The sequence below is a fragment of the Rana temporaria genome, chromosome 13, assembly GCF_905171775.1.
Source record: "Rana temporaria chromosome 13, aRanTem1.1, whole genome shotgun sequence".
NCBI lineage: Eukaryota > Metazoa > Chordata > Amphibia > Anura > Ranidae > Rana > Rana temporaria.
The window spans coordinates 118,517,799-118,539,837 of record NC_053501.1 but is presented as its reverse complement, the minus strand read 5'-3'; the positions used below and the strand labels follow the sequence as shown (position 1 = coordinate 118,539,837).

At 51.0% G+C, this 22,039-nt stretch overlaps 1 protein-coding gene across 4 annotated transcripts; it reads right to left on the bottom strand.

Moving 5' to 3' along the window:
- Positions 1–517: 517 nt before the first annotated feature.
- On the bottom strand, positions 518–15,782 carry LOC120920390 (cyclic AMP-responsive element-binding protein 3-like protein 4). 4 transcript variants are annotated; one of them, XM_040332443.1, is made up of 10 exons: positions 14,877–15,782; positions 11,861–12,062; positions 7,213–7,477; positions 5,587–5,720; positions 4,154–5,509; positions 3,985–4,091; positions 3,833–3,901; positions 3,674–3,758; positions 3,488–3,587; positions 518–1,319 (listed from the first exon to the last, which is right to left on the bottom strand). In XM_040332443.1, exons 2-10 carry the CDS (start codon positions 12,029–12,031, stop codon positions 1,021–1,023), a joined length of 2,586 nt encoding a protein of 861 aa, XP_040188377.1. In that variant the 5' UTR covers positions 12,032–12,062; positions 14,877–15,782; the 3' UTR covers positions 518–1,020. The 4 variants fall into 4 exon arrangements, with proteins under 4 accessions (XP_040188377.1, XP_040188379.1, XP_040188380.1 ...); XM_040332445.1 differs by having other exon boundaries at positions 4,532–5,509; XM_040332446.1 differs by having other exon boundaries at positions 5,423–5,509.
- Positions 15,783–22,039: the final 6,257 nt, after the last annotated feature.

Below are 22,039 nucleotides of genomic sequence, written 5' to 3'. Positions count from 1 at the left end.
CCGGGAGGTAAGTTCCTGAATGGAGCTCCGCTCTGCTGACAACAATAGAGGGTGTGGGGAGATGACCGGAGCCAACCCAAGCAGATTCTTACTGTACATTAATGTCTGTGTGTTGAGTTATTTGTTATACAAGCTGTACACTCATCACTATTTTACATTGTAGCAAAGTGTAAGATTCACACAAAAGTGCTGTCAGTTGCGGCTCCGGCGGTTGGCTGGGGCATCGCTACTCCAGTGCTCTCTTTCCTCCGGTAGGGCAAATTAGGCGGCCCGTGAGGCCCCTTTCGAGTGTGAGGCCTCAGGTGACCGCCTAATTTGCCTAATTAAAGAGCCGCCTCTGTGTAGACTGTATGTAGAAGTCATCAGGCTTTGGATTCTTCACTGTAAAAGTAGATTGTATTTAATCGTAGCCAGTCTGAGGATTCTTTACTGTAAAGGTAGGCTGGGTCTATTTAAACATATAAGAAAATGTAAAAGCAAATAATTTTTTTATTTTTTAAAGAAACGAGACAGCTGGAAACATAAAAACTACCTTTTTATTAAAACATTTTACATATTCAACATCCCAGGAGATCTCATCTGACCCTCCCACGAAAATATATAATGATTAGTCATATAAATAAAATATAAAATAATTCTCTGAATATCGGGAAGATCCGGTCCATCAGGGGTTAAGAAGTGAGAGAAAGCGGGAGGCGGCGGCTCCGTCAATGTAAACAGGCGTGACGCTCCTTTGGACGAAACGTCTTCGGCAGAAAAGGGGCGGGGTGGAAAATATTCACAGTAAGTTTTTTCCCGAAAACTAAAGAGTAAGGCGATGTGTATTTTTTCGGGGGCCTTGTGCATTTTTTGGGGTGCACATATCACAGCCGGTTGTTTCTTTGTTGGAGGGTGCGCCACAAGCCCCCCGTGACCCGTGTCCGCTTCCTCCTCCTCCCCCTCTTTTGTCGTCTAATTGTAACGTCTCCAATCACAGCTTGCATTGAGTGTCGCCAGGTACGTCTCTGCCTTTCTACGTGGTCATATCTCATCGGACCGGACCGTCTTAGAAGGGTCTTTCCCCGCAGAGCCCCCTCTTCTGTGGAACTGTAATATGTCTTTCTGTCCAGGGGGAGGAGATTCCAAGGGGACCAGCTCCTCGGGGGCTGGGCCTCTGTTTTCTGAGCCCGCCTCTTCCTGCTCAGGGGGGCGTGGAGTGCCACTGGAGGCATCCCGAACCTTCTCTTCCAACTGGAGCTCAGGTGTTGGGCGGTCCGATAGCAGGGGGGCCTCCGTGACCTCGGAGAAGCCTCCTGTGTTCAGAATGTTCCGGGATATCACTGCAAATATTGCAAGAAAAAAATCCATCATCTGTGTCCATGAGATATTTTCTGTGTTTGTAGGAAGAAAGAGGAAAAGGAGAAAAAGGAGGAGAATAAGCCTCCTACTCCTTCTTCATCTTCTTCTGCAGAGGAAGAAGAAGACAGAAGGAGGAGGAGAAGAAGAAGAGAAAGTGGAGGAGAGGAAAGTGACGGAGGAGAAAAAGGAGAGAAAGGAGAAGAACAAGAGGCAGGGGAGAAGGAGAAGAGAATGGAGGAGAAAAAAGTGAAGGAGGAGAAGAAAGTGAAGAAGGAGAAGAAAGTGATGGAGGAGAAGGAGAGAAAGGAGAACGAGAGGAAGGGGAGGAGGAGGAGAAAGGGAAGCATGAAAAGGAGAAGAAGAAGAGGGAGGAGAAGAAGGAGAGGATGGAAGAGGAGGAGAAGAAGAAGAAGGCAGAGAAGAAGTAGAGGATGGAGGAGGAGAAGAAGGAGAGAATGGAGGAGAAGGAGAAGAAAGTGAAGGAGGAGAGGAAGAAGAAAAATGAGAGGTAGGAGAAGAAGGGGAAGCAGGAGAAGGAGAAGAAAATGCTGGAGAAGAAGGAGGAAGCAAAGAAGAGGAAGGGGAGGAAGGAGAAGAGGATGGAGAAGGAGAAGAGGATGGAGAGGAAGGGGATGAAGTGGAAGGAGGAGAGGATGGAGGAGGAGAAGAAGAAGAAAAAGCAGGAGGAGAAGGAGAGGATGGAAGAGGAGGAGATGGAGAAAAAGCATGAGAAAGAGAAAATGGAGGCGGAGGAGAAGAAAGTGAAGGAGGAAAAGAAGGAGGAGAGGAAGAAGGAGAGAAAGGAGAAAAACGAGAGGAAGGAAGGAAGGAGAAGGCAAAGGAGGGGAAGGGGAGGAAGTGGAAGAAGGAGAAGAAGGCGGAGAGGAATAAGGAGAAAAAGGAGGAGGAGAAGAAGGAGAGAAAAGAGAAGAACGATAGAAAGGGAAGGAAGTAGGAGGAGGAGAAGAAGAAGGGGAAGCAGGAAAATAAGAAAAGGATGGAGAAGGAGAGGAAGAGGAGGAAGTGGAAGAAGGAGAGGAATAAGGAGAAGAAGAAGGAGAAAAGGGAGGAGGAGAAGAAGGAGAGAAAAGAGAAGAACGATAGAAAGGGAAGGAAGGAGAAGAAGGGGAAGCAGGAAAAGAAGAAAAGGATGGAGAATGAGGAGGAGAGGAAGAGGAGGAAGTGGAAGAAGGAGAAGCAGGAGGAGAGGATCAAGGAGAAGGGGGAAGAGGAGTAGAAGTAGAATGAGGAGCAGAAGGAGAAGGTCCATTAGTATGCCCATAAAATATAGAGAGAGTAGGAGAAGAAGGAGAAGAAAGAGGAGAAGAAGGAGAGGATGGAGGAGGAGGAGAAGAAGAAAAAGCAGAAGGATGGAGAAAATGGAGGAGGAGAAGAAAGTGAAGGAGGAAAAGAAGGAGGAGAGGAAGAAGGTGAGAAAGGAGGAGAAGCAGGAGAAGAAAAAGAAGAGGATGGAGAAGAAGGAGAGAAAAGAAAAGAACAAGAGGAAGGAGAAAGAGGAGAATAAGGGGAAGCAGAAGGAGAAGAAGAGGATGGAGAAAGAAGGAGAGAAAGGAGAAGAATGAGAGGAAGGAGGAGAAGAAGGAGAGAAAAGAAAAGAACGAGAGGAAGGGGAGGAAGGAGAAAGAGGAGAATAAGGGGAAGCAGAAGGAGAAGAAGAGGATGGAGAAAGAAGAAGGAGAGAAAGGAGAAGAATGAGAGGAAGGAGGAGAAGAAGAGGATGGAGAAGGGGAGGAAGTGGAAGAAGGAGAAGCGGAAGCAGAAGGAGAGGATGGAGGAGAAAGAGGAAGAAGTGGAGCAGAAGAAGGAGAAGGTCCATTAGCATGTCCATGAAATATAATTTGTGTTTGTAGTCACATGGCTGCCTTACTCTGAGGGGCAAGTCTCCCAATTTCTGGACCTGTAATTATATTTTAAGCATCTTGACTTTTTTTTAATTAAGCGCATTGCTGAGCCCCTCCCACATTGAAAGATAGAATACGGTTTGAATGTTTAACAAGTTTCCCTGTTGGCCTGATGTGAAAATTCAGCTGGTGTGCAGGGAATGTTGAGGACCGACTCTAAAGAAGGACTGCAGATCCCAGAGGAAGTTCTCCCAGGTAAGTACTCACAATGAGAGTGGTGTACTTACCTCCAGTGGGTGTGTAGGTGGCCTTGTCGCTGGCCGCGGCCCCGGAGCGCAGTGGGTAGTAGTTGGGGTAGATCAGCAGCGCCAAGGAGAAGAAGAGAATCTGGAATAGAGTGTCAGCTCTGTGAGCAGCACACACACGGTAAGGCGAGGTGGGGGAGGGGCACGGGGGGATTAGATGGGACGTACCAGGACGCAGGTGCCGGTCTGCGCGGCTTTGTTGGACGTCTGCTTGATGAGGGTCTGGAGTTTGCGGAGTTGGGTGATCAGGGATCTGCAATGGAGATAGAACATTGTCATCATACCGATCCTCAGCTTCCTCCTCCACAAGACGTTGTCTCTACTCACATGTTGTGCTTCTCCAGTTCCAGAACCTTCTTGTGAAGTTCTTGATTCTGCGCAGAACACGCGGCCACCCTGGAAAAAGACAAGACGTTAATTATTCCCTCTCTGTGGCCGTCACACCGCCGTCCCTACCGGCCCGTCTACATGCTGCTCACCGGCTCTCCAGCCCATCAATATATTCCTTCTTGCGTCTCCGACTATCCTGAGCCGACTGCTTGTTCCTGATCTTCCTCCGCACCTTCTTCAGGATCCGCTCTTCGGCCTGCAGGGTCGGGGAAACAATTTACGTCAGAAGTTCTCCTTCAGTGGTAGGTTGCGCCGTACCTTGGTCAGTGGTAGGTTGCGCCGTACCTTGGTCAGTGGTAGGTTGCGCCGTACCTTGGTCAGTGGTAGGTTGCGCCGTACCTTGGTCAGTGGTAGGCTGTGCCGTACCTTGGTCAGTGGTAGGTTGCGCCGTACCTTGGTCAGTGGTAGGTTGCGCCGTACCTTGGTCAGTGGTAGGTTGCGCCGTACCTTGGTCAGTGGTAGGTTGCGCCGTACCTTGGTCAGTGGTAGGCTGCGCCGTACCTTGGTCAGTGGTAGGTTGCGCCGTACCCTGGTCAGTGGTAGGTTGCGCCGTACCTTGGTCAGTGGTAGGTTGCGCCGTACCTTGGTCAGTGGTAGGTTGCGCCGTACCTTGGTCAGTGGTAGGTTGCGCCGTACCTTGGTCAGTGGTAGGTTGTGAGGTACCTTGGTCAGTGGTAGGTTGTGCCGTACCTTGGTCAGTGGTAGGTTGCGCCGTACCTTGGTCAGTGGTAGGTTGCGCCGTACCTTGGTCAGTGGTAGGTTGCGCCGTACCTTGGTCAGTGGTAGGTTGCGCCGTACCTCGGTCAGTGGTAGGTTGTACCGTACCTCGGTCAGTGGTAGGTTGCGCCGTACCTCGGTCAGTGGTAGGTTGTACCGTACCTTGGTCAGTGGTAGGTTGCGCCGTACCTTGGTCAGTGGTAGGTTGTGCCGTACCTTGGTCAGTGGTAGGTTGTGCCGTACCTTGGTCAGTGGTAGGTTGCGAGGTACCTTGGTCAGTGGTAGGTTGCGCCGTACCTTGGTCAGTGGTAGGTTGCGCCGTACCTTGGTCAGTGGTAGGTTGCGCCGTACCTTGGTCAGTGGTAGGTTGCGCCGTACCTTGGTCAGTGGTAGGTTGCGCCGTACCTTGGTCAGTGGTAGGTTGCGCCGTACCTTGGTCAGTGGTAGGTTGCGCCGTACCTTGGTCAGTGGTAGGTTGCGCCGTACCTTGGTCAGTGGTAGGTTGCGCCGTACCTTGGTCAGTGGTAGGTTGCGCCGTACCTTGGTCAGTGGTAGGTTGCGCCGTACCTTGGTCAGTGGTAGGTTGCGCCGTACCTTGGTCAGTGGTAGGTTGCGCCGTACCTTGGTCAGTGGTAGGTTGCGCCGTACCTTGGTCAGTGGTAGGTTGCGCCGTACCTTGGTCAGTGGTAGGTTGCGCCGTACCTTGGTCAGTGGTAGGTTGCGCCGTACCTTGGTCAGTGGTAGGTTGCGCCGTACCTTGGTCAGTGGTAGGTTGCGCCGTACCTTGGTCAGTGGTAGGTTGTGCCGTACCTTGGTCAGTGGTAGGTTGTTGGGCAGGGCCACCCCTTCCTGTGACAGCAGCCTCTTCTCCTCGTCGGTCAGGTGGAGTTCCGGGTACTGCGGGGGAGGGGAGATGACGAATGAGACGCCGATCACCGAGGAGACACACCGGACAGACGGACGCCGACACTTACCAGGGAGTCCATGGAGAGCAGGTCGGGGGAGGAGCCCCTCATCAGCAGCGGCTTGCAGAGCCCGGCGTGGAGTGACGGCAGATCGTTCACGATGCAGCTCTCCGGAATCAGCACGGGGGACGGCCAATCCTCTGCTGGTGCAAAAACACAACCAATCAGATCAGACACTGGAGGACGCCCAGCATCATCTAGCCCTTTCCTCCCCAGCCTGACCCTCCCTAGCCCCGCCCCTTTTCATTTACTGGACTTCCAATCGCGGGGGCTCAGCGTCACATGTGGGCGTTTCCTGTGCCAATACAGCTTATGTAAGAAATGACCACCCCCCCCCGTCGTCCAGACTGCAACCCAGCCATCAGGGCATTTTGAGATTTGCATAACTCCTCCCACTGGGGGCTATTGAGAGAGCCACTGAGGCCGCTGCTGTGATGTTTTTAGGAAGCCCCTCCCACCAGCCATGATCTGCCTGCATTGCATAGAGAACTACGGAGGCCGGGTCATGCCGTCACCGGGACTAAAATAAAGAATGGAATAAAAATGGGAGGATTTTATTTCAATCGTTGATGAGGGGGGGCCAGAGGAGAGACAACTGGGGGGGCCAGAGGAGAGACAACTGGGGGGGCAGAGAAGGGACAACTGGGGGGGCAGAGAAGGGACAACTGGGGGGGGCAGAGAAGGGACAACAGGGGGGGCAAAGAAGGGACAACTGAGGGGGGCAGAGAAGGGACAACTGGGGGGGGGGCAGAGAAGGGACAACTGGGGGGGGGGGCAGAGAAGGGACAACTGGGGGGGCCAGAGAAGGGACAACTGGGGGGGCAGAGAAGGGACAACTGGGGGGCCAGAGAAGGGAAAACTGGGGGGGGGCCAGAGAAGGGAAAACTGGGGGGGGGGCAGAGAAGGGACAACTGTGGGGGCAGAGAAGGGACAACTGGGGGGGGGGCAGAGAAGGGACAACTGGGGGGGGGCAGAGAAGGGACAACTGGGGGGGGGGGGCAGAGAAGGGACAACTGGGGGGGGCAGAGAAGGGACAACTGGGGGGCCAGAGAAAGGACAACTGGGGGGGGGCAGAGAAGGGACAACTGGGGGGGGGGCTATCCCTGGACCCAGGGGACAAATTGCCCTAAAAAAAGACCTCAATCCAAACCTTGTATAATGGATAATGTTGGGCTCTAGAACCCCTGTATGGTATTTTTTTTTCTGTGTCCCCTTGGGGAGATTTTCCTTCACTTCCTGTCCCAGTGACACCACAGGAAGTTGAAGGAAGTACTGAATGGGGGAGGAGCGGTGGTTGAAGTAATCCCCTTTAATTTGTCACCAGGTGTCCCCACTGGAAGCTTTCACCTCTATTCCTGTCTTGGTGACAACAAGGGCTGGGAATGGTCAGAAGAGGGCGCCTGCCTTGGGTGCTTTAGCAGGAGCGGGGGAGGGGGGGTCTGCTGAAGCAGTTCCCATCTCATTAGGGAGGGGGCGCTCTTTGGCTTTGGTGACAACCGTAAATAGAAAGGCTTAATCCCGCCATTGGGGACACAGCGATTAAATGCTGATGGGGGGGGGTCTAACCCTTTGCCACTCCAAACCAAAATAAGTTCCCATTGGTGGATTCCCCTTGCCCCGCCCCCCTTACGTTACCTAGTTGGATGGATATGACGCTGCTCATCTCGCCGTGCACTTTGCGCTCCTCCATGGCGCCGATGTCGTACACCAGCTCGTACACGGGGGGCGCAGACAGCGGGGCGGCGTTCTCGTGGCTCATGGGGGTCTCCGGCCGGGGGTCGTCCGAGAAGCCGCTGTCGCTCTCCGGCGACTCGCTGGCGGCCGCCTCGGCGCTGTAGACATCGTTGGGGTTGATCATCATCTGCAGGTAGTCGTCGGCGTCCTCGCGCTCGCTCAGGCCCTGCAATAGAGAGAGAGAGCACGGCGGCCGTTACTCTGGCGCCAAAACAACAGAGCGCCGGACAAGTTTATTAAAGACGGAACATTTAATTATATAAAACAAACGAAGGTGCGGCGGAGAGACGCCGGGGCGGAGCGGCGCCCCCTGGCGGCGGTGTCTCCTTTTTATCACGCGCTCGGTCGTGTTGGGAGATCCTGGTTTCGGCGGCGGCTGCGCGGGTCGGAACCCGGATCCGTGTCGCGTGTACACGCCCTCGTCTGGGGGGTGTTTGCCTAGGCGGCCATGCGTGGCTGATAACGCTTGTGTTCGCCAAACGCTAACGAGCTTTAAAAAAGGCTTACAGCGATCGGCGGTGATAAGCCGTCGCGGCAGGCGGGCGGGCATCCACAGCGTCCAGGATGTTGTCTTGGCAAAGGGAACGCTATCAGATGCCAAACAACAAAAAAAAAAGAGGGCCTGACGTTCAAATTCACGCCGTCGCAAAAAAAATCCGCCTTTCCTGCCACGGATCCAGAAACGCCGCGCCAAACCTAGTCATGTGACCGAAAGGCTAGGAGAAGAGCACGCGGCCCGCAGCAGCAACGTCAGGGCTCCGATTATTAATCTGCGTTTACATTCGTTCTGTGCAATTGGTTCCATTTATTTGCTAATTCCCTCTAGCGTTCTCTAGAATTGTTACATTGTATCCTTGTTACAAAGACATATGTGTTTCCTGTGTTCCTCAGCACCATCTAGTGGCCATAATGCGGTATTGTACTACTGCCCATAAGAGAACATTCATTTTTATCCAGTTGGTTACATTTTTGGGGTAATTCCCTCGCGTTCTCTACAATTGTTACAAAGACCTGTGTATTTTCTGTGCTCCTCAGCACCATCTAGTGGTCCTACTTTACTACTGCCCATAATATAAGAAAGTTGGTTCAGAAGAGAACATTTGTTTTTTTTACCAAATTGATTACATTTATTGGCTAATTCCCTCTAGCGTTCTCTAGAGGGACCTATGTGTTTCCTGTGCTCCTCAGCTCTAGAATTGTTACATTGTTTCACTTGTTACCTACTGTATTTCCTGTCTTCCTCAGCCCCATCATTGGGAGGAATTCTACCCCATCACTGGGAGGAATTCTACCCCATCACTGGGAGGAATTCTACCCCATTACTGGGAGGAATTCTGCCCCATCATTGGGAGGAATTCTGCCCCATCACTGGGAGGAATTCTACCCCATCATTGAGAGGAATTCTGCCCCATCACTGGGAGGAATTCTACCCCATCATTGAGAGGAATTCTGCCCCATCATTGGGAGGAATTCTGCCCCATCATTGGGAGGACTTCTGCCCCATCATTGGGAGGAATTCTGCCCCATCATTGGTGTCATTGGGAGGAATTCTGCCCCATCACTGGGTTAAATTCTACCCCATCACTGGGTTAAATTCTACCCCATCACTGGGAGGAATTCTGCCCCATCATTGAGAGGAATTCTGCCCCATCACTGGGAGGAATTCTGCCCCATCATTGAGAGGAATTCTGCCCCATCACTGGGAGGAATTCTGCCCCATCATTGAGAGGAATTCTGCCCCATCACTGGGAGGAATTCTGCCCCATCATTGAGAGGAATTCTGCCCCATCATTGGTATCACTGGGAGGAATTCTGCCCCATCACTGGGAGGAATTCTGCCCCATCACTGGGAGGAATTCTGCCCCATCATTGAGAGGAATTCTGCCCCATCACTGGGAGGAATTCTGCCCCATCATTGAGAGGAATTCTGCCCCATCATTGGTATCACTGGGAGGAATTCTGCCCCATCACTGGGAGGAATTCTGCCCCATCACTGGGAGGAATTCTGCCCCATCATTGAGAGGAATTCTGCCCCATCACTGGGAGGAATGCTGCCCCATCACTGGGAGGAATGCTGCCCCATCATTGGGAGGAATTCTGCCCCATCATTGGTGTCATTGGGAGGAATTCTGCCCCATCACTGGGAGGAATTCTGCCCCATCATTGGTGTCATTGGGAGGAATTCTGCCCCATCACTGGGAGGAATTCTGCCCCATCATTGGTGTCATTGGGAGGAATTCTGCCCCATCACTGGGAGGAATTCTGCCCCATCACTGGGAGGAATTCTGCCCCATCACTGGGAGGAATTCTGCCCCATCATTGGTGTCATTGGGAGAAATTCTGCCCCATCACTGGTGCCAATGAATAAAAAAGCACCCCGAGGGCCGGATAAAATCAAGCAAAGGGCCACATCTGGCCCCCGGGCCACCGTTTGGAGACCACTGCGCTACACTATGAAGACTCTGCTGAGTTACCATTCTCAGATCCAGTGCCTGGTAAACCCGAGTGGATTCTTCCTGTGGGATCCGCTCTGAAGAACAGCTTGAAGGTGTTTTCCTCATCTAACCAGACGGAAGCATTCCCTACCTGATCGAGGTGGTCTGTGATCGCGGCCGGCAGGCTGATGCACACGCTCCATAGATCTCTATAATCTGAGATCTCCTCAGGCCGGTAAGCGGCAGTCATTTCACACTCTCTGGCTCCTTCTAAACCTTCCATTGAATACTGCAGTGATTATTGGATTAGAAGTGTCCTACTGCTAACAATTCCCTCATTTCTAGGTTTGGGACTTTGTTTTGTTTTCTTAGGGCCGCCATCAGGGGGGTACAGGCAGTACACCTGTAAGGGGCCCGGAGGTCCACAGGGGCCCGGATGGCAACCCCCTTTTTTTTTTTAATATATATTTTTATTTTATTTTTTATTAAAGGGCCCAGAGGTATATATATATATATATATATATATATATATATATATATATATATATATGTATTTTTTTTATTATTATTATTAAAGGGCCCAGAGGTCCCCAGGGCCCCGAGTGGCAACCCCCCCCCCTTTTTTTATATAATTTTTTTTATATATATTATTTTATTTTATTTTTTTCTTTATTTATATATATATATATATATATATATATATATATATATATATATATATATATATATATATATATATATATATATATATATAAATAAAGAAAAAAAAAAAAAATAAAATAATATATATAAAAAAAAATATATAAAAAAAAATATATAAAAAAATAAACATTTATAAAAAAAAATTAAAAAAGGGGGGGGGTTGCCACATGGGGCCCTGGGGACCTCTGAGCCCTTTAATAATAATAATAAAAAAAAAAATATATATATATATATATATATATATATATATATATATATATATATATATATATATATATATATATATAAATAAAAAAATAAAAATAAAATAATATATATAAAAAAATATATATATTTTATATAAAAAAAAGGGGGGGTTGCCATCCGGGGCCCTGGGGACCTCTGAGCCCTTTAATAATATATATATATATATATATATATATATATATATATATATATATGGGCTCAGAGGGCCCCGGATGGCAACCCCCCCCCCCTTTTTTTATATAAAATATATATATATTTTTATATATATTATTTTATTTTTATTTTTTTATTTATATATATATATATATATATTATTATTATTATTATTATTAAAGGGCTCAGAGGTCCCCAGGGCCCCATGTGGCAACCCCCCCCTTTTTTTTTTTTTTTTTTGTTATAAATGTTAATTTTTTTATATATTTTTTTTTTATTTAATTTTTGTTAAAGGGCCCAGAGGTTTCTGTTTTTTTTTCTTTTTTCTTTTTATTAAAGGGCCTAGAGGTCCCGGATGGCAACCCCCCTTTTTTTGTAATTTCTTTTTTTTTTTTCATTTTTACATATATATATATTTTATTAAAGGGCCCAGAGAACATTTGTTTTTATCCAGTTAGTTCAATCATTTTGGTAATTCCCTCTAGCGTTCTCTACAATTGTTACATTGTATGCCTTGTTACAAAGAGCTATGTATTTCCTGTGTTCCCCAGCTCCATCTAGTGGCCATAATGCGGTATTTTACTACTGCCCATAAGAGAACACAGCCGAAGGAACATTCGTTTTTACCCAGTTGGTTCCATTTATTTCGTAATTCCCTCTAGCGTTCTCTACAATTGTTACATTGTATCCTTTGTTACAAAGACCTGTGTGTTTCCACTGCTCCTCGGCTCCACCCAGTGGCCATATTGGGGTATGTTACTACTCCCCATAATAAAAGAACGAGACCACAGCCTGAAGAACATTCGATCAGAACAGAATTTGGCCTACAAGACGTTTGTTTTCTCCCCTATCGAAGGGAAGGCCCATTGGGCCTCCAGGGGGCCTCCGGGGGGGGGGGGGGGGTATTGTGGGTGGGTGTCGGACATTATCAGGGACTGCCGCTGATTGGGTTTATTCTATATTTGGGGGGCGTGGCCACCTACCTCCCACAATGCAATGCCCGGGACACTTACCGTCCTCCCGCTGAGCTGCCATTCGTCGTACAGTTTCTCGGCCGGAAATCCGTGACCTTCGGACAGAGGGAAGGCGGCGGGGTCCGCCCCCGGAAACCCCTGCGGGTGGAATAGATCGTCCTGCGGGTCAAACAGAGGCCCCAGGAGAAGCTCGGCTCTGGAAGAGTCCATGTTCCCTCAGGAGGGGGGGAAGAGATCCGCTCTGTAAGGAAGAAGGGGAGGGGTTAATGATTGCCTCCAGAACATCACCCAATCACTGCAACCCTCATAAACCAATCAGAATGACAGAAAGTCCCTTTAGCCAGGCTTCAAAATTACAAATGACTGAGTAGCCCTAAAATCGACGTGTTTCATAGACATAGTCTCTTCCTCAGGAGGCACCAATATCTACACGCTCGACACGTTTCGTAGACATAGTCTCTTCCTCAGGGGGCACCACTATCTACACGCTCAACGAGTTTCATAGACTTAGGCTCTTCCTCAGGAGGCACCGATATCTATACGCTCAACGAGTTTCATAGACATAGGCTCTTCCTCAGGAGGCACTGATATCTATACGCTCAACAAGTTTCATAGACATAGGCTCTTCCTCAGGAGGCACCGATATCTATACGCTTAACGCATTTCATAGACATAGGCTCTTCCTCAGGAGGCACCGATATCTATACTCTTAACGCGTTTCATAGACATAGGCTCTTCCTCAGGAGGCACCGATATCTATACGCTCAACGAGTTTCATAGACATAGGCTCTTCCTCAGGAGGCACTGATATCTATACGCTCAACGAGTTTCATAGACATAGGCTCTTCCTCAGGAGGCACTGATATCTATACGCTCAACGAGTTTCATAGACATAGGCTCTTCCTCAGGGGGCACCGATATCTATACGCTTAACGCGTTTCATAGACATAGTCTCTTCCTCAGGAGGCACCCATATCTATTCTCTGAACGCGTTTCGTAGACATAGTCTCTTCCACAGGGGGCACCACTATCTACATGCTCGACGCTTTTTGTAGACATAGTCTCTTCCTCAGGAGGCACCAATATCTACACGCTCGACATGTTTCGTAGACATAGTCTTTTCCTCAGGAGGTACCAATATCTATACGCTCGACGTGTTTCGTAGACATAGTCTCTTCCTCAGGAGGCACCAATATCTATACGCTCGACGTGTTTCATAGACATAGTCTCTTCCTCAGGAGGCACCAATATCTACACGCTCGATGCGTTTCATAGACATAGTCTCTTCCTCAGGAGGCACCAATATCTACACGCTCGACGTGTTTCGTTGACATAGGCTCTTCCTCAGGAGGCACCGATATCTATACCTCGACGCGTTTCATAGACATAGGCTCTTCCTCAGGAGGCACCAATATCTATAAGCTTAACGCGTTTCATAGACATAGTCTCTTCCTCAGGAGGCACCGATATCTATACGCTCAACGAGTTTCATAGACATAGGCTCTTCCTCAGGAGGCACTGATATCTATACGCTCAACGAGTTTCATAGACATAGGCTCTTCCTCAGGAGGCACCGATATCTATATGCTCAGCGCGTTTCATAGACATAGGCTCTTCCTCAGGAGGCACTGATATCTATACGCTCAACGCATTTCGTAGACATAGTCTCTTCCTCAGGAGACACCCATATCTATCCGCTGGACGCGTTTTGTAGACATAGTCTCTTCCTCAGTGGGCACCAATATCTATACGCTCGACACGTTTCATAGACATAGTCTCTTCCTCAGGAGGCACCAATATCTATACGCTCAACGCATTTCATAGACATACTCTCTTCCTCAGGAGGCACCAATATCTATATATTTGTTCAGGCGCCATCCAGGGGTCACCATCTCCTTCCTGGACCAAGGTGTCGGCTCTGAGATGACCCAATCCTGTAAAGCCCCGGTGTCTGTGCAGATCTTGGCTGTGTTCACAAGTGTCTGACACAGATCAGCCCCCTGCTGCAGCCTCTCATCCCATGACTGGCTACAAAGTTACAATGTATAGCTTGATCATTGGGGGGAGGCTGAACAAATGAGCAGTGTAGACGCCACCACCCCAGAATCCAGAACCCCCCGACTCCCACAGCTTGACCACAGTCTCTAGCAGACCCTTGTATCTTGACCACAGTCTATAGCAGACCACTATACCTTGACTACAGTCTCTAGCAGTCTCTTGTAGCTTGACCACAGTCTCTAGCAGTCTCTTGTAGCTTGACCACAGTCTCTAGCAAGCCTTGTAGCTTGACCACAGTCTCTAGCAGTCTCTTGTAGATTTAACAGTCTATAGTAGACCCCTCTACCTTGACCACAGTCTCTAGTCGTCTCCTGTAGATTGACCACAGTCTCTAGCAGTCTCTTGTAGCTTTAACAGTCTCTAGCAAGCCTTGTAGCTTGACCACAGTCTCTAGCAGTCTCTTGTAGCTTGACCACAGTCTCTAACAAGCCTTGTAGCTTGACCACAGTCTCTAGCAGTCTCTTGTAGATTTAACAGTCTATAGTAGACCCCTCTACCTTGACCACAGTCTCTAGCAGTCTCTTGTAGCTTGAACACAGTCTCTAGCAGTCCCTTGTAGCTTGAGCAGTCTATAGTGGACCCCTTTACCTTGACCGCAGTCTCTAGCATAACCTTGTAGCTTGACCACAGTCTCTAGCAGTCTCTAACTGTCCCCTGTAATCTGACCACAGTCTCTAGCAGTCTCTGGTAACCTAGTAAATCCCTCAGTGGGATTTCGAGAACTTGTGACCCCCCCCGTGGTGGTCTGTGGGGGTCTTGGAAGTAACGTTCCCGCGTTCCCGGTTCTCAGCGTCACATTTGGGGTGCACAAGTTTGAGGATTATTAAGTCGATTGATAACGCCATCCCCGCTCGCCCCCCTAATGCCCCCCATACCCCCCACCCACCCATCTCCGGGTTGGACAGGTCAATGTCCCTTCTCACCAGCCTTGTCCCCATTTTTTCACTCCCGGCTCTATTTCTAGGCAGCAGAGCTGACAGTCTCTTGTGACACTGACCTTATCTGTAGCTGTGGGTCCCGAGGAGCATTCCTCTCCAGGGGGAGCCCAGGGAACCTCGGCAGAGAGACGTCAGATTCCTCTCCAGGGGGAACGTAGGGAACCTCGGCAGAGAGACGTCAGATTCCTCTCCAGGGGGAACGTAGGGAACCTCGGCAGAGAGACGTCGGATTCCTCTCCAGGGGGAGCCCAGGGGGGAACGTAGGGATCCTCGGCAGAGAGACGTCGGATTCCTCTTCAGGGGCAATGTAGGGAACCTCGGCAGAGAGACGTCAGATTCCTCTTCAGGGGGAACGTAGGGATCCTCAGCAGAGAGACGTCAGATTCCTCTCCAGGGGGAACGTAGGGAACCTCGGCAGAGAGACGTCAGATTCCTCTCCAGGGGGAACGTAGGGATCCTCGGCAGAGAGACGTCAGATTCCTCTCCAGGGGGAATATAGGGAACCTCCGCAGAGAGACGTCGGATTCCTCTCCAGGGGGAACGTAGGGAACCTCAGCAGAGAGACGTCGGATTCCTCTTCAGGGGGAACGTAGGGAACCTCGGCAGAGAGACGTCAGATTCCTCTCCAGGGGGAACGTAGGTATCCTCAGCAGAGAGACGTCAGATTCCTCTCCAGGGGGAACGTAGGGAACCTCGGCAGAGAGACGTCGGATTCCTCTCCAGGGGGAGCCCAGGGGGAATGTAGGGAACCTCTGCAGAAAGACGTCGGATTCCTCTCCAGGGGGAGCCCAGGGGGAATGTAGGGAACCTCGGCAGAGAGACGTCAGATTCCTTGCAAGCGATGGATTAGAGCGCAGGCTTCCAGGATCTGGACATCCTGGAGGAGGCAGCCAGGGACCTCCCCTCCTCCGCCGTCTTCTCCTGTTCGGCAGGTTTGGTGGGTGTTCCCCTTTCTCCGATCACACCTGTCACACAGGTAACTCTGAGCTGGGACTGGAGACCTGAGATTACAAAGGTGTGTCACCGCGGGAGGGGACAGGTGACACCGCGCCGGGGAGAGATCCAGATAACAGCCAATGATATTCAGATAAAGAGCGCCATCCTCTGACCGCCGAGGGGACAGAACACACACACTCTGCAATCATTCATATATCATTATATACGAGCAGTGCAAGTCCCTGTACAGCAGAGCTCAGACTGGGGGAGCGAGAAGCAGCACAAGGAGCCAATCAGATCATGTGCTGATAGGAGGAGAGAGCAGAGAGCTAGAAAGATGAGCTCATAACTGTGCTGCTTCTACTTTCACTGTCCAGTCACGGGTTTGCGGCTGGTCCGGGATGACCTGGGCTCAGTGGAAGTGGGTTGAATAATGCTGGCCATCAGACTGAGATAGCGGGAAGCAGCACAAGGAGCCAATCAGATCATGTGCTGATAGGAGGAGAGAGCAGAGTGACAGAAAGATGAGCTCATAACTGTGCTGCTTCTCCTTTCACTGTCCAGTTACGGGTTGGAGGCTGGTCCGGGGATGACCTGGGCTCAGTGGAAGTGGGTTGAATAATGCTGGCCATCAGACTGAGAGAGCGGGAAGCAGCACAAGGAGCCAATCAGATCATGTGCTAATAAGAAGCATGCTGATAGGAGGAGAGAGCTGGATGCCAGAGAGATGAACTTAACCCTGTGCTGCTTCTCCTTTCACTGTCCAGTCACGAGTTGGGGGATCGTCCGGGATGACCTGGGCTCAGATGAAGTGGGTTGAATAATGCTGACCATCAGACTGAGGGAGCGAGAAGCAATACAAGGAGCCAGTCAGATCATGGGCTGATAAGAGGCACGCTGATAGGAGAAGGCAGAGTGCCAGAAAGATGAGCTCATCCCTGTGCTGCTTCTCCTTTCACTGTCCAGTTGCAGGTCGGGGGCTCGTCCGGGATGGGCTTCTCCCTTCACTGTCCAGTTATGGGTTGGGGGCTCGTCCGGAAAGACCTTCTCCTTTCACTGTCCAGTTACGGGTTGGGGGCTCGTCCGGGATGAGCTTCTCCTTTCACTGTCCAGTTACGGGTTGGGGGCTCGTCCGGGATGAGCTTCTCCTTTCACTGTCCAGTTTCAGGTTGGGGGCTCGTCCGGGATGACCTTCTCCTTTCACTGTCAAGTTACAGGTTGGGGGCTGGTCCGGGGTGAGCTTCTCCTTTCACTGTCCAGTTACAGGTTGGGGGCTCGTCCGGGATGAGCTTCTCCCTTCACTGTCCAGTTACAGGTTGGGGGCTCGTCCGGGATGAGCTTCTCCCTTGACTGTCCAGTTACGGGTTGGGGTCTCGTCCGGGATGAGCTTCTCCCTTCACTGTCCAGTTACAGGTTGGGGGCTCGTCCGGGATGAGCTTCTCCCTTGACTGTCCAGTTACGGGTTGGGGGCTCATCCGGGATGACCTTCTCCTTTCACTGTCCAGTCACAGGTTGGGGGCTCGTCCGGGGTGAGCTTCTCCCTTCACTGTCCAGTCACAGGTTGGGGGCTCTTCCGGGGTGAGCTTCTCCCTTCACTGTCCAGTTACAGGTTGGGGGCTCGTCCGGGGTGAGCTTCTCCCTTCACTGTCCAGTTACAGGTTGGGGGCTCGTCCGGGATGAGCTTCTCCCTTGACTGTCCAGTTACGGGTTGGGGCTCGTCCGGGGTGAGCTTCTCCCTTCACTGTCCAGTTACAGGTCGGGGGCTCGCCCGGGATGACCTTCTCCTTTCACTGTCCAGTTACAGGTTGGGGGGCTCGTCCGGGATGACCTTCTCCTTTCACTGTCCAGTTACAGGTTGGGGGCTCGTCCGGGATGAGCTTCTCCTTTCACTGTCCAGTTACAGGTTTGGGGGCTCCTCCGGGATGAGCTTCTCCCTTGACTGTCCAGTTACAGGTTGGGGGCTCGTCCGGGATGACCTGGGCTCAGATGAAGTGGGTTGAATAATGCTGGTCATCTAGTGGCAGAAAGAGGTACTGCAGGGGAAATCTAAAAAAGGGTGTTGACTACAGAAATACATTAAACCCTCCCTCAATCCTCCGGGTGTACAGGCTCCTCCCCCCAGACTTTAATGGCTTCCTCTGATTTCACCGCACACTGTGAGCTTCTCACCATGTGCATTAGAAATTGTATAAAAACCTCTGGGCTGCGCCTTAAATGCGAGCGAGCGAACGTAAGAGGCGAGATTTTTGCATGAGTCAAGAAGGAAGTATAAAATCTATTTGTCTTCCTCCATAAGTAATGAGGAAACGTGGCTGATCTGAGATAAGACGTGTGATTGGGGGCTGAGGGGGGGGGAGGGGTGTGGCCAGCAGAGATTTCCTCCTCTGATAACGTTTTATGGACAATGTAAGAGGAAGAGATGCAATCGTATTCACAAGAATCTTCCTGCTCTGATTGAAGTGGAATTCCAGGTGGGGGTGGGGGGGTAAAATCCCCTTGGTCTGTGGTCTGTGGTCTGAGGTCTTAAGAGCCCTATATCCTGGAAAAAGGGGCGTATTTATCAAAAACGTGCCGTTCGTCCCTCACAACTGCATGTAAAATTAATTCTGTGTGAATCGGGCAAAATCGAAAGTTCTCAGTCTCTATTCTCTGCAGGTCGAATGTTGTTCATTGAAAAAAAATGAAAGCGGGAATGGGGAGAAAACCACATTATGGCCACTAGATGGGGCTGATGAGCATGCTTATTGCTACTCAGCTCCATCTAGTGGCCATAAGAGGTCATTTACTTGTTCTCTGCTCTCTTTCCTTGTGCAGAGTGACTGGTCTTGTCTCCGCCCCCTCCTGTAGTTTTCTGTAGTGGGTGGAGCCTGTCAGGCCCCTCCCACAGCTCTCGCTCCTTGTGCAGGGTGACTGGTCTTGTCTCCGCCCCTCCTGTATTTTTCTGTAGTAGGTGGAGTCTGTCAGGCCCCTCCCACAGCTCTTCTCTTGCTCCTTGTGCAGGGTGACTGATCTTGTCTCCGCCCCTCCTGTATTTTTCTGTAGTAGGTGGAGTCTGTCAGGCCCCTCCCACAGCTCTGCTCTCGCTCCTTGTGTAGAGTGACTGGTCTTGTCTCTGCCCTCTCCTGTAGTTTTTTTGTAGTGGGTGGAGCCTGTCAGACCCCTCCCAAAGCTCTCGCTCCTTGTGCAGGGTGACTGATCTTGTCTCCGCCTCCTCCTGTAATTTTATGTAGTGGGTGGAGCCTGTCAGGCCCCTCCCAATGCTCTCGCTCCTTGTGCAGGGTGACTGATCTTGTCTCCGCCTCCTCCTGTAATTGTATGTAGTGGGTGGAGCCTGTCAGGCCCCTCCCACAGCTCTGCTCTCTCTTATTCTGCAGGGTGACTGGTCTTGTCTCCGCCCACTATTATAATTTTCTGCATGTAGTGGGTGGAGCCTGCCAGGCCCCTCCCACAGCTCTGCTCTCTCTTATTCTGCAGGGTGACTGATTTTGTCTCCGCCCCTCTTATAGTTTTCTGCATGTAGTGGGTGGAGTCTGTGAGGCCCCTCCCACAGCTCTGCTCCCTCTCTTTCTGCAGGGTGACTGGTCTTGTCTCCGCCTCCTCCGGTAGTCTTCTGTAGTGGGTGGAGCCTGCCAGGCCCCTCCCACAGCTCTGCTCTCTCTTATTCTGCAGGGTGACTGATTTTGTCTCCGCCCCTCTTATAGTTTTCTGCATGTAGTGGGTGGAGCCTGTGAGGCCCCTCCCACAGCTCTGCTCTCTCTCTCTCATTCTGCAGGGTGACTGGTCTTGTCTAGAGTTGAGCGAACCCGAACTGTAAAGTCCGGGTTCGGTACGGACTTTGGGTTTTTCCCGAACCCGAATAATTGCTGAAAGTTCGGAGTTCGGGAAAAAAAATGCGCGGAGGTCCCCGCAAATTCAATAACCAGACCCTTTAGGTCTGGTATGGATATTAACGGGAACCCCCGCCGTCAATTTAAAAAAAAATGACGTGGGGTTCCCCCTAAATATCCATAACCAGACCTGAAGGTCTGGTTATGGATATTTAGGGGGAACCCCACGTCATTTTTTTTTTTCAGGTCTGGTGTGGATTTTAAGGGGAACTCCACCCCAAATTTAAAAAAAAAATGGCGTAGAGTTCCCCCAAAAATCCACACCAGACCCCTTATCCGAGCACGTTGACCTGACCGGCCGCAGAAAAGAGGGGGGGACAGAGTGCGCCCCCCCCTATTCTGAACCGCACCAGGCCACATGCCCTCAACATTGGGAGGGTGCTTTGGGGTGCCCCCCTAAGCACATTGTCCCCATGTTGATGGGGACAAGGGTCTCATCCCCACAGCCCTTGCCCGGTGGTTGTGGGGGTCTGCGGGCGGGAGGCTTATCAGAATCTGGAAGACCCCTTTAACAAAGGGGACCCCCAGATCCTGCCCCCCCCCTATGTGAAATGGTAATGGTAACTTTTTACACTTCCTTCGTGAAATGGTAGAGGTACAGTGTACCCCACTACCATTTCACATAGGGGGGGGCAGGATCTGGGGGTCCCCTTTGTTAAAGGGGTCTTCCAGATTCTGATAAGCCTCCCGCCCGCAGACCCCCACCACCGGGCAAGGGTTGTGGGGATGAGACCTTTGTCCCCATCAACATGAAGGGTCTGGTTACGGATATTTGGGGGGAACCCCACGTCATTTTTTTTTTTTAATTGACGGCGGAGTTCCCCTTAATATCCATACCAGACCTAAAGGGTCTGGTTATTGAATTTGCGGGGACCTCCGCGCATTTTTGTTTTTTTTTACTAAAAGTCCGTGTCCCATTGACTTAAATGGGGATCGAAGTTCGGGTTCGGGTTCCCGAACCCGAACTGTTTTTTTTAAAGTTCAGGTCCGAACCCGAACATCCAGGTGTCCGCTCAACTCTAGTCTTGTCTCCACCTCCTCCTGTAGTTGTTTTTGTAGTGGGTGGAGCCTGCTGGGCCCCTCCCACAGCTCCGCTCCCTGTACAGCACACTAATGATGTCACTGCTACATTGACAAGGTAATATCTGGGTTTGTAAAGACGTTTGGTGCTCACAGAGCGGATTTATATATTTATATGGACGTTGTAAAGGGCCCCGGCATGTGGGCGGAGCTCTAGAGGTAGGCAGCCAATAGGAGCTGTGAGGCTGAGCCTCTGGCCGGGTCCCCCGGAGGGGGGGGGGGGGGGGAAATGTAGGGATCTGGTCGGTTGGGTTGTGTATTTCAGGAGGTGCACAGCCAGCAATCAATGTCCCCGGGGGAGGCCACAAGCCTGGGGGGTATGGAGGCCCCCCATGGGACGGACTGAGACACCTGAGCCTCGGGCGGGGCCAGGCGAGGGGGGGAGGGGCGTGCAACGTGCAGCTCAGCAGGTTCAGTTGTTATTGTACTTTGCACTTCATATTCTATTGTCCTGTGTGTGGCGGGGCCCGGCTGTAATTCCAAGTCTTTCCCCTTTCATTCCATATCTTATTATAGGATCAGTGATGTCATCGCCGGGTCTCTGTGCTTCTCTATGCAATGCAGGCAGATCGTGGCTGGTGGGAGGGGCCGGTGATGTCATCGCCGGGTCTCTGTGCTTCTCTAGGCAATGCAGGCAGATCGTGGCTGGTGGGAGGGGCCGGTGATGTCATCACCGGGTCTCTGATGGGCGGGTGTCAGTCTGGAGGAGTGGGTGTTTCTAGACAGATTGTATAGGTAACGCCCACAGGTGATGCTGAGCCGCCACGATTGAGGGAAGTAATATTCGATTAAAGGGGCAGGGCCAGCCAGGGAGGGGCCGGTGATGTCATCACTGGGTCTCTATGCAATGCAGGCAATTCGTGGCTGGTGGGAGGGGCTTCCTAAAATAACTTTCCAACCTCCCCAGCCTCAGTACTCTTCTAAAGGAGGCCCTCAGTCCTGATGTAGACAGTGGGAGGAGTTATGCAAATATCAAATGGGGCCGGTGGGAGGGGCCAGTGATATCATCACTGGGTCTCTGGGGTTCTCTAGGCAATGCAGGCAGATCATGGCTGGTGGGAGGGGCTTCCTGAAAACATCCCATCCCCCCCCCCAGCCTCAGTACTCCTCTAAAGGAGGCCCTCAGTCCTGATGTAAATAGTGGGAGGAGATATGCAAATATCAAATGATGAGCAGGTGTCAGTCTGGAGGAGTGGGTGTTTCTCGGTTGTGTAGGTAACGCCCACAGGTGATGCTGAGCCTCCATGATTGAAGGAAGTGAAATCCAATTAAAGGGGTGTGGCCAGCCAGGCTGGGGGAGGAAAGTGCTAGATGATGCT

Bases quoted from the DNA above. Each gene is read 5' to 3' on its own strand.
- LOC120920390 (XM_040332443.1), bottom strand. From the start codon at position 12,031: ATGGACTCTTCCAGAGCCGAGCTTCTCCTGGGGCCTCTGTTTGACCCG. The intron at 3,902-3,984 runs GTGAGCAGCATG...GTCTTTTTCCAG, and splicing joins ATTGATGGGCTGGAGAGCCG to GGTGGCCGCGTGTTCTGCGC. The intron at 1,320-3,487 runs GTAAGTACACCA...CAATATTTGCAG, and splicing joins CACCTACACACCCACTGGAG to TGATATCCCGGAACATTCTG.